This window comes from Diaphorina citri, unplaced genomic scaffold (assembly GCF_000475195.1).
Source record: "Diaphorina citri unplaced genomic scaffold, Diaci psyllid genome assembly version 1.1 scaffold269, whole genome shotgun sequence".
Taxonomy (NCBI): Eukaryota; Metazoa; Arthropoda; class Insecta; order Hemiptera; family Psyllidae; genus Diaphorina; species Diaphorina citri.
In genome coordinates this window covers 26,379-42,486 of record NW_007377706.1, presented here as the reverse complement: position 1 = coordinate 42,486, position 16,108 = coordinate 26,379, and the positions used below count along the sequence as shown (strand labels likewise).

At 38.7% G+C, this 16,108-nt stretch overlaps 1 protein-coding gene across 1 annotated transcript in view; it reads left to right on the top strand.

The window, feature by feature from the left end:
• Positions 1-16,108, top strand: part of LOC103506874 — a gene marked incomplete at its 3' end in the record, with an annotated part of 106,217 nt that overhangs the window by 67,360 nt on the left and 22,749 nt on the right. The window contains 29 exon segments of the mRNA XM_026821856.1: positions 37-115; positions 627-968; positions 1,910-2,251; positions 2,435-2,671; positions 2,674-2,910; positions 3,387-3,725; positions 3,902-4,297; positions 4,300-4,500; positions 4,723-5,064; positions 5,145-5,192; positions 5,399-5,585; positions 6,136-6,443; positions 6,779-7,307; positions 7,309-7,577; positions 7,938-8,279; positions 8,449-8,509; positions 8,511-9,016; positions 9,224-9,562; positions 9,741-10,358; positions 10,589-10,795; positions 10,960-11,588; positions 11,843-12,167; positions 12,483-12,887; positions 13,125-13,463; positions 13,762-14,376; positions 14,537-14,761; positions 14,816-14,819; positions 14,882-15,210; positions 15,450-16,064. Coding sequence (XP_026677657.1) covers positions 37-115; positions 627-968; positions 1,910-2,251; positions 2,435-2,671; positions 2,674-2,910; positions 3,387-3,725; positions 3,902-4,297; positions 4,300-4,500; positions 4,723-5,064; positions 5,145-5,192; positions 5,399-5,585; positions 6,136-6,443; positions 6,779-7,307; positions 7,309-7,577; positions 7,938-8,279; positions 8,449-8,509; positions 8,511-9,016; positions 9,224-9,562; positions 9,741-10,358; positions 10,589-10,795; positions 10,960-11,588; positions 11,843-12,167; positions 12,483-12,887; positions 13,125-13,463; positions 13,762-14,376; positions 14,537-14,761; positions 14,816-14,819; positions 14,882-15,210; positions 15,450-16,064 — 9,415 coding nt within the window.

The window sequence follows — 16,108 nt, the reverse complement described above, 5'->3', positions numbered from 1 at the left end:
ACTTATTCTAACATACCCGTCACATTTCGGTTACAGGTCGTCAATCACAATCCGATATGCTCATGTCCTCCTGGTAATACAGGAGACCCGTTCAGACAATGCTACCCGCTGCCTCGTAAGTTGCCCCTTCATTTATGTATTCATTGCTGGTAACGTGTCAACTTTTAAATTACCTCTTTATTTGTTTTCAATGCCTCGTGAGGAAAATGAGTAGCTATGACATATAAATGCGCATAGCGACCGGTGCCAGCATGGTAGGTAAACATTGGATTTTAGGATTGTGTAGATCTACAGAGGTCGCAGTGTTAATTGCATACTCTCTTGGGAGAGGAGCAACCAGTCCCATAATAAATAAATAAATAAATAAATAAAGTTTGATTTCCTATCTTATCTCATTCGATCCATGAAGTAGAGTTATTTTATACACCCATCCCATACCTATTTTAGACTGACAAGAAACGCTGACCCTAGGTATTTAATTAGGAAAAGGCTAGGAAGAAGAAGAAGAAGAAACTTATATTTATTTTTCTTGATTACACATTACTATCAAGTATATCCTTTTCGAAGTACCAAAGTACTATGAATATCTGTGGGTTGTCACTAATTTTATCAAAATCCCAATAATAATTCAATTCGTCAACTTTTTCCAGCTATCGAAACTGTACCCTCAGACCCGTGCCAGCCTTCGCCCTGTGGTCCCAACAGTCAATGTCGCGCTGTAAACGGCCAGTCTGTCTGCTCATGTCTACCCTCCTATGTAGGCAGTCCGCCCTATTGTAAACCGGAGTGTGTGGTCAATGAAGAATGTCCTCTGGATAAGGCTTGTGTCAATCAGAAATGTGTAGATCCATGCCCGGGCAGGTGTGGTCAAAACGCCAATTGCAAAGTTATCAATCACGGTCCATTGTGTACGTGCAGACCTGGCTATACTGGCGATCCGGTGTTCAGATGTCACAAAATACCACCAAGTAAGTTCCCTTTTCTACTGTTGTGAAATTTTGCTACCCTTAAATCATGTGTTTTTGTTACTCATAAAGTTGTTTCTAGTTATTAAAAAATCATACTATGGCAAAACTATGTAAAATACTGACAAAATTTATTTATCTAATTTACTAACGATGTTTTCTCTCCAGCACGACCACCTCCACCACAAGAAGATGTGATTTAATTTAATTTTAATAATTCACGGGATGGAACCCAATTTTCAATGTTACTTTTTTAAGACAAAAAGAAAAATTAGCTGACTACATTATTTAGATTAAGCTTAGGATAAGAAATTCTTTGTAAAAAAATTGATACCAAATAAAACACACCTATACCCATACCTATACATCAGGGGGAAATAGTGAAATGATCAAATATTTCGACATTTGAAACAACTGAGACCAACACATTAGACTAAAAATTAATAGCGTGAACGACCTACTTTCCGTAGTGTTAAAGCGCTTTAAATTAAATAATTTATTTTTCTTTGTAATATGTTGTCATGGGCTTATAAAGTCCTCTTTGTGACAAACATGGACCTCTTTTTGGTGGCAATAGACCAAGGGTTGGTAAAAAAGGAAGAGAGATAGACAGGAAAGACGGAGTTAAAAAAATATATGGACTTTGCGGAATGTGTAGATCCATGCCCGGGCAGGTGTGGTCAAAACGCCAATTGCAAACTTATCAATCACGGTCCATTGTGTACGTGCAGACCTGGGTATACTGGCGATCCGGTGTTCAGATGTCACAAAATACCACCAAGTAAGTTCCCTTTTCTACTGTTGTGAAGTTTTGCTACTCTTAAATCATGTGTTTTTGTTACTCATAAAGTTGTTTCTAGTTATTAAAAAATCATACTATGGCAAAACTATAAAATACTGACAAAATTTATTTATCTAATTTACTAATGATGTTTTCTCTCCAGCACGACCACCTCCACCACAAGAAGATGTCCCAGAACCTGTCAATCCATGTTATCCATCACCTTGTGGACCATATTCACAATGTAGAGATATTGGTGGATCACCATCATGTTCTTGCTTACCGAACTATATTGGAGCTCCACCAAACTGTAGACCAGAATGTGTGATGAATTCGGAATGTCCAAGTCATGAAGCTTGTATCAATGAGAAATGTCAGGACCCATGTCCAGGATCTTGTGGTTACAATGCTGAATGTAAAGTTATCAATCATACTCCGATATGTACTTGTCCTCAAGGATATGTTGGAGATGCTTTCAGCGGATGTTATCCTAAACCACCTGAACGTAAGTTTCCTACTCTTTGTCTGCTATTTAATCTGTATAAATCTACATTTCCATGAGTATCTGTGTTAGACTCTGGTTCATAAAAAAAGAAAAAAAAAAATACGTTTTTTTATGAATAATTAATTTTCCTCAAATATTTTTTCTTACCGTTTCATAACCACTGTTCTATCTTTTCCTTTTCAGCTGAACAACCAGTTGTTCAAGAAGACACTTGTAATTGTGCTCCAAACGCAGACTGCAAAGATGGTGTATGTGTATGTCTACCTGATTACTACGGAGATGGTTATGTATCCTGCAGACCAGAATGTGTTCTCAACAGTGATTGCCCAAGCAACAAAGCTTGTATCCGAAACAAATGTAAAAATCCATGTGTTCCTGGAACTTGTGGCGAAGGTGCTATTTGTGATTCTTACCGTTTCATAACCACTGTTCTATCTTTTCCTTTTCAGCTGAACAACCAGTTGTTCAAGAAGACACTTGTAATTGTGCTCCAAATGCAGACTGCAAAGATGGTGTATGTGTATGTCTACCTGATTACTATGGAGATGGTTATGTATCCTGCAGACCTGAATGTGTTCTCAACAGTGATTGTCCAAGCAACAAAGCTTGTATCCGAAACAAATGTAAAAATCCATGTGTTCCTGGAACTTGTGGCGAAGGTGCTGTTTGTGACTACTTGATCTAAGAATATTATTATTTACGTTTATTCTCCACATTTTCAAAGATGTTCTTTGCACAGTATCATTGAATGCTATTTGTACCTACATCACACATTAGTGTACTGTCTTCTTTCGTTTCATTGTATTGTTGCATCTTATCATATTTTGCAATTTATTCTCCATTGCATTATGGCAATTGTTTGTTTTATGTAAATAAATGCACTATTAGTGTATTGCATACCCATTCTTCATTCTTTTTCTTCACTTTCCTGTCAGTATTATTCCTTTTGTCTATATCTTTCATGTAGCCCCTTTTTTGGAGTATTTTCTTTTTTCTTTGTTCCTGCATTTTCCCCCCATACTCCTTTTACTCTATGTACATCTTCTTTTCTCTGTACTTTTATGTTTTTGTCTCCTAATGTTTCTGTAAAAGATAAACTATGTTATTAACCTTGTAATTTTGTTTTGCTTTTCAGCACGACCTCCACCACAAGAAGATGTTCCAGAACCTGTCAACCCATGTTATCCATCACCTTGTGGACCATATTCACAATGTAGAGACATCAACGGATCACCTTCATGCTCTTGCTTGCCAAATTATATTGGAGCTCCACCAAACTGCAAACCGGAATGTTTACAAAATTCGGAATGTCCATATGACAAAGCCTGTATTAGAGAGAAATGTGTTGATCCATGTCCTGGCTCTTGTGGATATGGTGCTGTCTGTACAGTGATCAATCATAGTCCAATATGTACTTGTCCTGAAGGATACGTTGGAGATGCTTTCAGTTCCTGCTATCCCAAACCTCCAGAACGTGAGTTGTTACACCTTAAATATGTGTTAAAATATATTACTACTGACTTTTAAACCAGCCCTACAGCTATAGAGTTGCATTTCATTTCATCCCTTAATTCAGTCAGCTTCAATTTTTTTGAAAATAAAGGGGAAACAATCTTTAATTAAATTAATGTGAATGATTTTTGCTTTCAGCTGTACAACCGGTCATACAAGAAGATACCTGCAACTGTGTACCAAATGCAGAATGTAGAGATGGTGTATGTGTATGTCTACCAGATTACTATGGAGATGGTTATGTATCCTGCAGGCCTGAATGTGTGCAAAACTCAGATTGTTCACGAAATAAAGCCTGTATTAGAAATAAATGTAAAAATCCATGTACACCTGGAACTTGTGGTGAAGGCGCAATATGTGATGTTGTAAATCATGCTGTTATGTGTTCTTGTCCTCCTGGAACTACTGGCAGTCCATTCATTCAGTGTAAACCCGTTCTTCATGAACCTGTGTACACAAACCCATGTCAACCATCACCTTGTGGACCAAACAGTCAATGTCGTGAAGTCAGTAAGCAAGCTGTATGTTCATGTCTGCTCCTCCAGCATGTAGACCAGAATGTACTGTGAACACTGATTGTCCACTTGATAAAGCTTGTGTTAATCAAAAATGCATTGACCCATGTCCTGGATCTTGTGGTCAGAATGCCAACTGCAGAGTTATCAACCATAGTCCTGTATGCTCCTGCAAACCTGGCTTTACTGGAGAACCGCGAATCAGATGTAATAGAATACCACGTAAGTGCTTTTGTCGTAACCTTCATAGGCTACGAAATTATATTGCTAAATCATGATGAAAATTGCGATTATAAAATATCAGTAATTCCAGTGTAGCTTTGTTTATTATTGTTTAATACAGGGCGACGCGACGGTTTCTAAGAATCATAGACTTTCATGCATTGATATATCTCCAAAAGTTTCAATTCCATTCATACATATGTTATTGTTTCAATTTTTCAGCACGTCCTCCACCTCAGGAAGATGTCCCAGAACCTCCTACCAATCCATGTATTCCATCACCTTGTGGACCTTATTCCGAATGTAGAAATATCAATGGTGGACCATCTTGTTCCTGTAGACCTGGCTACATTGGAGCTCCGCCAATCTGTAGACCAGAATGTATTCAGAACTCAGAATGCTCTTACGACAAAGCTTGTATGATTGAGAAATGTCAGGACCCATGTCCAGGATCTTGTGGTTACAATGCTGATTGCAAAGTTATCAATCACACGCCGATATGTACATGTCCTGAGGGATATACTGGCGACGCATTCAATGGATGTTATCCCAAACCACCTGAACGTAAGTTTCCCATGTACCTAATACAACTCTGTGTTTCTGTCACTATTTACTTTATCATGATTTGTCTAAATGTTCTGTAGGGTATACTGGCGACGCATTCAATGGATGTTATCCCAAACCACCTGAACGTAAGTTTCCCATGTACCTAATACAACTCTGTGTTTCTGTCATTATTTACTTTATCATGATTTGTCTAAATGTTCTGTAGGCGATTCGAAGTAACATCTATATTTTAGATAGTATCATTTTAAAAGTGATTCAAAGAAATAACTAAATAAATCTGGTTTTTGTTACAGCCGAACAACCAGTTGTTCAGGAAGACACTTGTAATCAGAATGTGTACAGAACAATGATTGCTCAAATGATAAAGCCTGTATTAACGAAAAATGTCAGGACCCATGTCCAGGATCTTGTGGTTACAATGCTCTGTGCAAAGTAATAAATCACACCCCAATTTGTACTTGTCCTGATGGATTTATTGGCGATGCCTTCAGTGGGTGTTATCCGAAACCACCTGAGCGTAAGTATTTTAACTACCACGATAGCAATAGGTACATATTTTGTTCCCCAGAATATCATTGAGCCACTTTTCCATCAGTAGTTTTCTAATTGGTAAATCTAAATCGGATTTCCTATCAATTCTTTGCCCTTGAAACGAATTTTAATGTCCTTCAGCAGTTTAACCACTTGGTCGTGAAAATAATTGTTGATTTATTCTTTCAGCTGTACAACCAGTCATTCAAGAAGACACCTGCAACTGTGTACCAAATTCAGAATGTAGAGGTGGTGTATGTGTATGCCTACCTGATTACTATGGAGATGGTTATGTATCCTGCAGACCTGAATGTGTTCAGAATTCCGATTGCTTGGTAATGCATTTCTGTTTCAGCTGCGACTCCACCTCCACAAGAAGATGAAATTATTACAAATCCATGTTACCCATCACCTTGTGGTCCTTATTCACAATGTAGAGATATTGGTGGATCACCTTCATGCTCTTGCTTACCAAACTACATTGGATCTCCACCAAATTGTAGGCCCGAATGTACGTCTAACGCAGAATGTTCTAATGATTACAAATCCATGTTACCCATCACCTTGTGGTCCTTATTCACAATGTAGAGATATTGGTGGATCACCTTCATGCTCTTGCTTACCAAACCATATTGGAGCTCCACCAAATTGTAGGCCCGAATGCACTTCCAACGCTGAATGTTCTAATGAAAGAGCCTGTATTAACGAGAAATGTCAGGACCCATGTCCAGGATCTTGTGGTTACAATGCTGAATGTAAAGTTATCAATCATACTCCGATATGTACTTGTCCTCAAGGATATGTTGGAGATGCTTTCAGCGGATGTTATCCTAAACCACCTGAACGTAAGTTTATACCAAATTTTCAGACAATGCTGAATGTAAAGTTATCAATCATACTCCGATATGTACTTGTCCTCAAGGATATGTTGGAGATGCTTTCAGCGGATGCTATCCCAAACCACCTGAACGTAAGTTTATACCAAATTTTCACATGCTATTTGAAATAATTATAGCAATATTGAAATTTACTTCAAGATTGTAGTTCGAAATTCACTTGAAGATCTTACTAAACAACTATCCATTATTGTTTCAGCTGTTCAACCAGTTATTCAAGAGGACACTTGTAACTGTGTACACACTTGAAGATCTTACTAAACAACTATCCATTATTGTTTCAGCTGTTCAACCAGTTATTCAAGAGGACACTTGTAACTGTGTACAAAACGCAGAATGTAGAGATGGTGTATGTGTATGTCTACCAGATTACTATGGAGATGGTTATGTATCCTGCAGACCTGAATGTGTTCTCAACAGTGATTGCCCTAGTAATAAAGCTTGTATCAGAAACAAATGTAAAAACCCATGTGTACGCGGAACGTGTGGTGAAGGCGCAATATGTGATGTAGTCAATCATGCTGTCATGTGCACTTGTCCTCCTGGAACTACGGGAAGTCCATTTGCTGTACAAAATGCAGAATGTAGAGATGGTGTATGTGTATGCCTACCTGATTACTATGGAGATGGTTATGTATCCTGCAGACCTGAATGTGTTCTCAACAGTGATTGCCCTAGTAACAAAGCTTGCATCAGAAACAAATGTAAAAACCCATGTGTTCCTGGAACTTGTGGTGAAGGCGCAATATGTGATGTAGTCAATCATGCTGTCATGTGCACTTGCCCTCCTGGAACTACGGGAAGTCCATTTGTGACCAAACAGTCAATGCCGTGAAGTCAATCATCAAGCTGTGTGTTCATGTCTACCAAATTACTTCGGTAGTCCCCCAGCTTGTAGACCTGAATGTACTGTCAACTCTGATTGTTTACTTGACAAGGCTTGTATTAATCAGAAATGTGTAGACCCATGTCCTGGATCTTGTGGTCAGAATGCCAACTGCAGAGTTATCAATCATAGTCCTGTGTGCTCCTGCAAACCTGGCTTCACTGGAGAACCTCGCATTAGATGCTCCCGAATACCTCGTAAGTACATAATTATGTATATGGGATTTCTATTCTGAAAACCCAGTAAGCGTAATATAAAATATAAACAGTTGAAAATGTATTGAGGAATGAAATTTTTTGAGAGAGATAAATATTAGGAAAAAATAATAAGCCCGATTTTTCCTACATAGTCTCTTGAACTCATTAGATGCTCCCGAATACCTCGTAAGTACATAATTATGTATATGGGATTTCTATTCTGAAAACCCAGTAAGCGTAATATAAAATATGAACAGTTGAAAATGTATTGAGGAGTGAAATTTTTTGGGAGAGAAAAATATTAGGAAAAAATAATAGGCCCGATTTTTCCTACATAGTCTCTTGAACGTTTATTTTCAGCTCCACCACCACCTCAAGAAGATGTTCCTGAACCTCCTGCCAACCCATGTTATCCATCACCTTGTGGACCTTATTCTGAATGTAGAAATATCAACGGAGGACCATCTTGTTCATGTAGACCTGGCTATATTGGATCTCCACCAAACTGTAGACCAGAATGTGTAATGAATTCGGAATGTCCAAGTCATGAAGCTTGTATCAATGAGAAATGTCAGGACCCATGTCCAGGATCTTGTGGTTACAATGCTGAATGCAAAGTTATCAACCATACTCCGATATGTACTTGTCCTCAAGGATTTGTTGGAGATGCTTTCAGCGGATGCTATCCTAAACCACCAGAACGTAAGTTTTACTAATTCATTTGCATTGATATTACTGCTTATCCTGATCTGACAGAGATGACGTTTTTTGCTTTTGTACGTATTTCATTGAAATTTCCGTTAGTTTTTCTTTGATCTTAATGAGACATTGTTACCTGATTTTAATCGTATATTATTTTCTTTCATTTCAGCTGAACAACCCGTCATTCAAGAAGACACATGTAACTGTGTACCAAATGCAGAATGTAGAATCCTGCAGACCAGAATGTGTTCTCAACAGTGATTGCCCAAGCAACAAAGCTTGTATCCGAAACAAATGTAAAAATCCATGTGTTCCTGGAACTTGTGGCGAAGGTGCTATTTGTGATGTCATCAATCATGTAGTTATGTGTACTTGTCCTCCTGGAACAACTGGAAGTCCATTTATACAATGTAAACTTATTCAATATGAGCCTGTGTACACAAACCCATGTCAACCATCACCTTGTGGACCAAACAGTCAATGCCGCGAAGTCAATAAACAAGCTGTATGTTCATGTCTGCCAAATTACTTCGGTACTCCTCCAGCATGTAGACCAGAATGTACTGTCAACTCTGATTGTCCTTTGAATAAAGCTTGTCAGAATCAGAAGTGTGTTGATCCTTGTCCTGGAACTTGTGGACAGAATGCCAACTGCAGAGTTATCAACCATAGTCCTATTTGCACATGTAAATCTGGCTATACCGGAGACCCTCTGACACGGTGCAGTAGACTACCACGTAAGTATTCCTGTCATAGTATACAACAAGAATTATTCTTGAATCTAACTGCTTTCAAATCCCAACAAATCCTTTCTCTGTTATCCTAATGATTACGAATCCAGGGACAAATCGTAAACCGGAATTTAAATAAACGTAACATTATAACAGTGTTCATTATTTTCCATCGGCGTATCACTAACGATAACATCTTTTTTGTTTCCCTAGCGCCTCCACCACCTCAACAAGACGTCCCAGAGTATGTGAACCCATGTATTCCATCACCGTGTGGACCATACTCTCAATGTAGAGACATCAATGGATCACCATCATGCTCTTGTTTGCCTAGTTATATTGGATCACCGCCTAACTGTAGACCTGAATGTATTCAGAACTCAGAATGTCCATATGACAAAGCATGTATCAGAGAGAAATGTATCGATCCATGTCCTGGTTCTTGTGGATATGGTGCTGTCTGTACAGTGATCAATCATAGTCCAATATGTACATGTCCTGAAGGATACTTTGGAGATGCGTTTAGTTCCTGCTATCCAAAACCTCCAGAACGTAAGTATGGCATTAACTTTAAAATGTAAGTTACTTGAAGAACTGACTATAAGTGTTACTGATTATTTATGCGACAACTCGCCTAAAATTTTACATTTGTAAGTTCGATATTTTCTTCAAATAGGTATGTGAGTACTATGTTCAACCATTGTTATTATGAAATTGTTTTCTTTTTCAGCTGCTCAAGCCACTCCCATTGAAGAAGACACCTGCAATTGTGTACCAAATGCAGAATGTAGAGATGGTGTATGTGTATGTCTACCTAATTACTATGGAGATGGCTATGTATCCTGTAGACCTGAATGTGTACAAAATTCTGATTGTCCACGTAATAAAGCTTGTATCAGGAACAAATGTAAAAACCCATGTACACCTGGAACTTGTGGAGAAGGTGCTATCTGTGAAGTGTTTAATCACGTTGTGATGTGCACATGTCCTCCTGGAACCACAGGAAGTCCATTTATGCAATGTAAAACTGTGCAATATGAGCCTGTGTACACAAACCCATGTCAACCATCACCTTGTGGACCGAACAGTCAATGCCGTGAAGTCAATCATCAAGCTGTGTGTTCATGTCTGCCAAATTACTTCGGTAGTCCCCCAGCTTGTAGACCTGAATGTACTGTCAACTCTGATTGTCCACTTGACAAGGCTTGTGTTAATCAGAAATGTGTAGACCCATGTCCTGGATCTTGTGGTCAGAATGCCAACTGCAGAGTTATCAATCATAGTCCTGTGTGCTCCTGCAAACCTGGCTTTACTGGAGAACCTCGCATTAGATGCTCCCGAATACCTCGTAAGTATATTTGCGTTGTGTTATGATACGTAGATCGTACAGATACTCGTAGTTCACTAAACTTCAACGGAAAAATCTGACGCAGGTCTCCCGCGGGAATTTCTTGGTATGTCCACTTTGTCGGAAATTTCTTGGTATGTCCACTTTGTCTGTTCTGCTGTGATACTATGTCCATACAGCACGCGATATCCCTAACCCTTACATATCTTTTATGCCAAATTATATTGGAGCTCCACCAAACTGCAAACCGGAATGTTTACAAAATTCGGAATGTCCATATGACAAAGCCTGTATTAGAGAAAAATGTGTTGATCCATGTCCTGGCTCTTGTGGATATGGTGCTATCTGTACAGTGATCAATCATAGTCCAATCTGTACTTGTCCTGAAGGATACGTTGGAGATGCTTTCAGTTCCTGCTATCCCAAACCTCCAGAACGTAAGTTGTTACACCTTAAGGTATATTACTACTTACTTTTAAACCAGCCCTACAGCTATAGAGTTGCATTTCATTTCATCCCTTAATTCAGTCAGCTTCAATTTTTTGAAAATAAAGGGGAAACAATCTTTAATTAAATTAATGTGAATGATTTTTGCTTTCAGCTGTACAACCGGTCATACAAGAAGATACCTGCAACTGTGTACCAAATGCAGAATGTAGAGATGATGTATGTGTATGTCTACCTGATTACTATGGAGATGGCTATGTATCCTGCAGACCTGAATGTGTTCAGAACTCAGATTGTCCACGAAATAAAGCCTGTATTAGAAACAAATGTAAAAATCCATGTACACCTGGAACTTGTGGTGAAGGCGCAATATGTGATGTTGTAAATCATGCTGTTATGTGTTCTTGTCCTCCTGGAACTACTGGCAGTCCATTCATTCAGTGTAAACCCGTTCTTCATGAACCTGTGTACACAAACCCTTGTCAACCATCACCTTGTGGACCTAACAGTCAATGTCGTGAAGTCAATCATCAAGCTGTGTGTTCATGTCTGCCAAATTACTTCGGTAGTCCTCCAGCTTGTAGACCAGAATGTGCTGTTAATACTGATTGTCCATTGACCAAAGCTTGTCAGAATCAAAAATGTGTGGATCCATGCCCAGGAGCTTGTGGTCAAAATACGAACTGCAGAGTAATCAACCATAGTCCTATTTGCACATGTAAAACTGGTTACACCGGAGATGCATTATCCTTCTGTAACAGGATTCCTCGTAAGTGTTTTTCAGCATATATTCATTTAAGTTTGAAAATTGTTTCATTGTATTAGAAAAATGGCGGTGGCTTTCTCCTATCCTGTCTTCCTTCTCTCTTCGATTTCGGGACGATAAGACTAGTTACAGCTTACAGCTCCCTCTATCAAATCTATGGAAAAAAAAAAAAAAAAAAAAAAATTTCATTGAAATTTCCGTTAGTTTTTCTTTGATCTTAATGAGACATTGTTACCTGATTTTAATCGTATATTCTTTTCTTTCATTTTAGCTGAACAACCCGTCATTCAAGAAGACACATGTAACTGTGTACCAAATGCAGAATGTAGGTAACAGTCAATGCCGAGAAATAAACGGTCAAGCTGTATGTTCTTGTCTACCAAATTACTTCGGAAGTCCGCCCTCCTGTAGGCCCGAATGTACTGTGAATACAGATTGTCCTTTGAACAAGGCTTGTGTAAATCAGAAATGTGTAGACCCATGTCCTGGATCGTGTGGTCAGAATGCTAACTGCAGAGTTATCAACCATATTCCTATTTGTTCTTGCAAGCCAGGCTTTACCGGTCAGCCGAAAATACGTTGTTCGAGAATACCAGGTAAGCATTACATATTGAGTTCTAATAGTTTCACATTCTCTTCCTCTTTTAGAGATTGGTCACATGAATACAAAACATAAAAAAAAGGTCGCCATGAACATAACTGAATACCATGTATGGCTTTCATAGTTTTTGACCAATTCTCGTACTATATTGGTAATCCATCCACGATAGCAATAGGTACATATTTTGTTCCCCAGAATATCATTGAGCCACTTTTCCATCAGTAGTTTTCTAATTGGTAAATCTAAATCGGATTTCCTATCAATTCTTTGCCCTTGAAACGAATTTTAATGTCCTTCAGCAGTTTAATAGGTGCCAATTGTGACGTTATAAATCATGCTGTGATGTGTACTTGTCCTCCTGGAACCACAGGAAGTCCATTTGTTCAATGTAAACCACTACAAAATGAACCTGTGTACACAAACCCATGTCAACCATCACCTTGTGGACCTAACAGTCAATGCCGTGAAGTCAATAAGCAAGCTGTATGTTCATGTCTGCCCAATTACATTGGAAGTCCTCCAGCATGTAGACCAGAATGTACTGTTAACACTGATTGTCCATTGAACAAAGCTTGCTTCAACCAGAAGTGTGTAGATCCATGTCCAGGAACTTGCGGCCAAAATGCAAACTGTAAAGTTCAGAATCATAATCCGATCTGTAATTGCAAACCTGGATACACTGGGGATCCCAGGATCTATTGTAACAAAATACCTCGTAAGTGAAAAATTAATACTAATCAAATTTTCAGATAGTAGAACTTGCGATACAGATCTTCATTAGATATGAAAACTTCCAATATCGGAGTCAATATTGTCGTTACAAAACTGACGGCATACTTTTGCAAAATGTAAAATTCCCGATAAAGTTCTATTAATTTGAAATTAACATGATAGTGATGTAGCTAGGAAAATTTATCACATGTCATTAATGAAACAAATTATTTCTTTTCAGCTCGTCCACCACCACAAGAAGATGTTCCAGAACCTGTCAACCCATGTTATCCATCACCTTGTGGACCATATTCACAATGTAGAGATATTGGTGGATCACCATCATGCTCTTGCTTACCAAACTATATTGGCGCTCCACCAAATTGTAGACCAGAATGTGTACAGAACAATGATTGCTCAAATGATAAAGCCTGTATTAACGAAAAATGTCAGGACCCATGTCCAGGATCTTGTGGTTACAATGCTCTGTGCAAAGTAATAAATCACACCCCAATTTGTACTTGTCCTGATGGATTTATTGGCGATGCCTTCAGTGGGTGTTATCCGAAACCACCTGAGCGTAAGTATTTTAACTACCACGATAGCAATAGGTACATATTTTGTTCCCCAGAATATCATTGAGCCACTTTTCCATCAGTAGTTTTCTAATTGGTAAATCTAAATTGGATTTCCTATCAATCCTTTGCTTTAATTAGACTTACTTTATCATGGTTCGTATCGAACCGTGTCGTATCGTCGTATCGATACGTATCGAACTCTCAAGAATACGTAAAATCCTTTGCCTTGAAACGAATTTTAATGTCCTTCAGCAGTTTAACCACTTGGTCGTGAAAATAATTGTTGATTTATTCTTTCAGCTGTACAACCAGTCATTCAAGAAGACACCTGCAACTGTGTACCAAATGCAGAATGTAGAGATGGTGTATGTGTATGCCTACCTGATTACTATGGAGATGGTTATGTATCCTGCAGACCTGAATGTATTCGAAATTCCGACTGTCCAAGAAACAAAGCCTGTATTAGAAACAAATGTAAAAATCCGTGTGTTCCTGGAACTTGTGGAGAAGGTGCTATTTGTGACGTCATTAACCACGCCGTTTCTTGTACTTGTCCTCCTGGGACAACGGGAAGTCCATTTGTTCAGTGCAAACCAATTGTTCATGAACCTGTGTACACAAATCCATGCCAGCCATCACCCTGTGGACCTAACAGTCAATGCCGTGAAGTCAATCATCAAGCTGTATGTTCATGTCTGCCAAATTACTTCGGTAGTCCTCCAGCTTGTAGACCAGAATGTACCGTCAATTCTGATTGTCCACTTGATAAATCATGTCAGAATCAAAAATGCGCTGATCCTTGTCCTGGAACATGCGGGCAAAATGCAAACTGCAAAGTTATAAACCATAGTCCTATATGCAGATGTAAAGCAGGCTTCACCGGAGATCCATTCACATATTGTAACAGGATACCACGTAAGTTTATTTAGAATTTTATAATAAATTATAATGAAATTGTTAACATATTTTAATAGTTCAATACCTTATACCGAATAATGCGCCAAATGAATTATGTACCTCAGAAATTGAATGTACCCTCGAAAATCCATGTTGACCTATCTTTTTATGATTTCAGCACCGCCTCCACCTCAAGAAGATGTTCCAGAACCTGTAAACCCATGTTATCCATCACCGTGTGGACCATATTCACAATGTAGAGACATCAATGGATCACCATCATGCTCTTGCTTGCCAAGTTATATTGGATCGCCGCCTAACTGCAGACCTGAATGTATTCAGAATTCTGAATGTCCGTATGACAAAGCTTGCATTAACGAAAAATGTGCCGACCCATGTCCTGGTTCTTGTGGATATGGTGCTGTCTGTACAGTATGACAAAGCATGTATTAGAGAGAAATGTATTGATCCATGTCCTGGTTCTTGTGGATATGGTGCTGTCTGTACAGTAATCAATCATAAGACCTCTTGAATCTCCTCCGGAGTATGTAAATCCATGTGTTCCATCCCCTTGTGGACCTTACGCTCAATGTAGAGACATCAATGGATCACCATCATGTTCTTGCTTACCAAACTACATTGGTGCCCCACCAAACTGCAGACCTGAGTGTATTCAGAATTCTGAATGTCCATATGACAAAGCTTGCATTAACGAGAAATGTGCTGATCCATGTCTTGGTTCTTGTGGATATGGTGCTGTCTGTACAGTGATCAATCATAGTCCAATATGTACATGTCCTGAAGGATTTATCGGAGATGCGTTCAGTTCCTGCTATCCCAAACCTCCAGAACGTAAGTTTGGCATTAACTTTATTATTGTATCAATTAAATAATTATTTCAACATTATATTCTACCGACAATCTGGCAAACATTTCACTTAAGTGGGTCGATATTTCTTTTGCGATCGTTTCAAGTCACCTAAACGTTATCACCTAAAATGTTGATATTATTCGTGATTTTTTTTTTTGCATTCAGTTAGCAATCTCGATCATTGAGTAGATCCTTATTTTTCTCTTCTTATCTTTTACAGCTATTGAACCAGTTATTCAAGAAGACACATGTAACTGTGTACCAAACGCAGAATGTAGAGATGGTGTATGCTTGTGTCTACCTGATTACTATGGAGATGGTTATGTATCCTGCAGACCAGAATGTGTTCAGAACTCAGATTGTCCACGAAACAAAGCCTGTATTAGAAACAAATGTAAAAACCCATGTACACCTGGAACTTGTGGTGAAGGAGCAATATGTGATGTTGTAAATCATGCTGTTTCGTGCACATGTCCACCGGGAACTACTGGAAGTCCATTTGTTCAATGCAAAACTATTCAATATGAGCCTGTGTACACAAACCCATGTCAACCATCACCTTGTGGACCAAACAGTCAATGCCGTGAAGTCAATCATCAAGCTGTGTGTTCATGTCTACCCAATTACTTCGGTAGTCCTCCAGCTTGTAGACCAGAATGTACAGTCAATTCTGATTGTCCACTTGACAAGGCTTGTGTTAATCAGAAATGTGTAGACCCATGTCCTGGATCTTGTGGTCAGAATGCCAACTGCAGAGTTATCAACCATAGTCCTGTATGCTCCTGCAAACCTGGCTTCACTGGAGAACCTCGAATCCGATGTAATAAAATACCTCGTAAGTAATGGTATCACTTAATTTCTTATCATACATTCTCAATT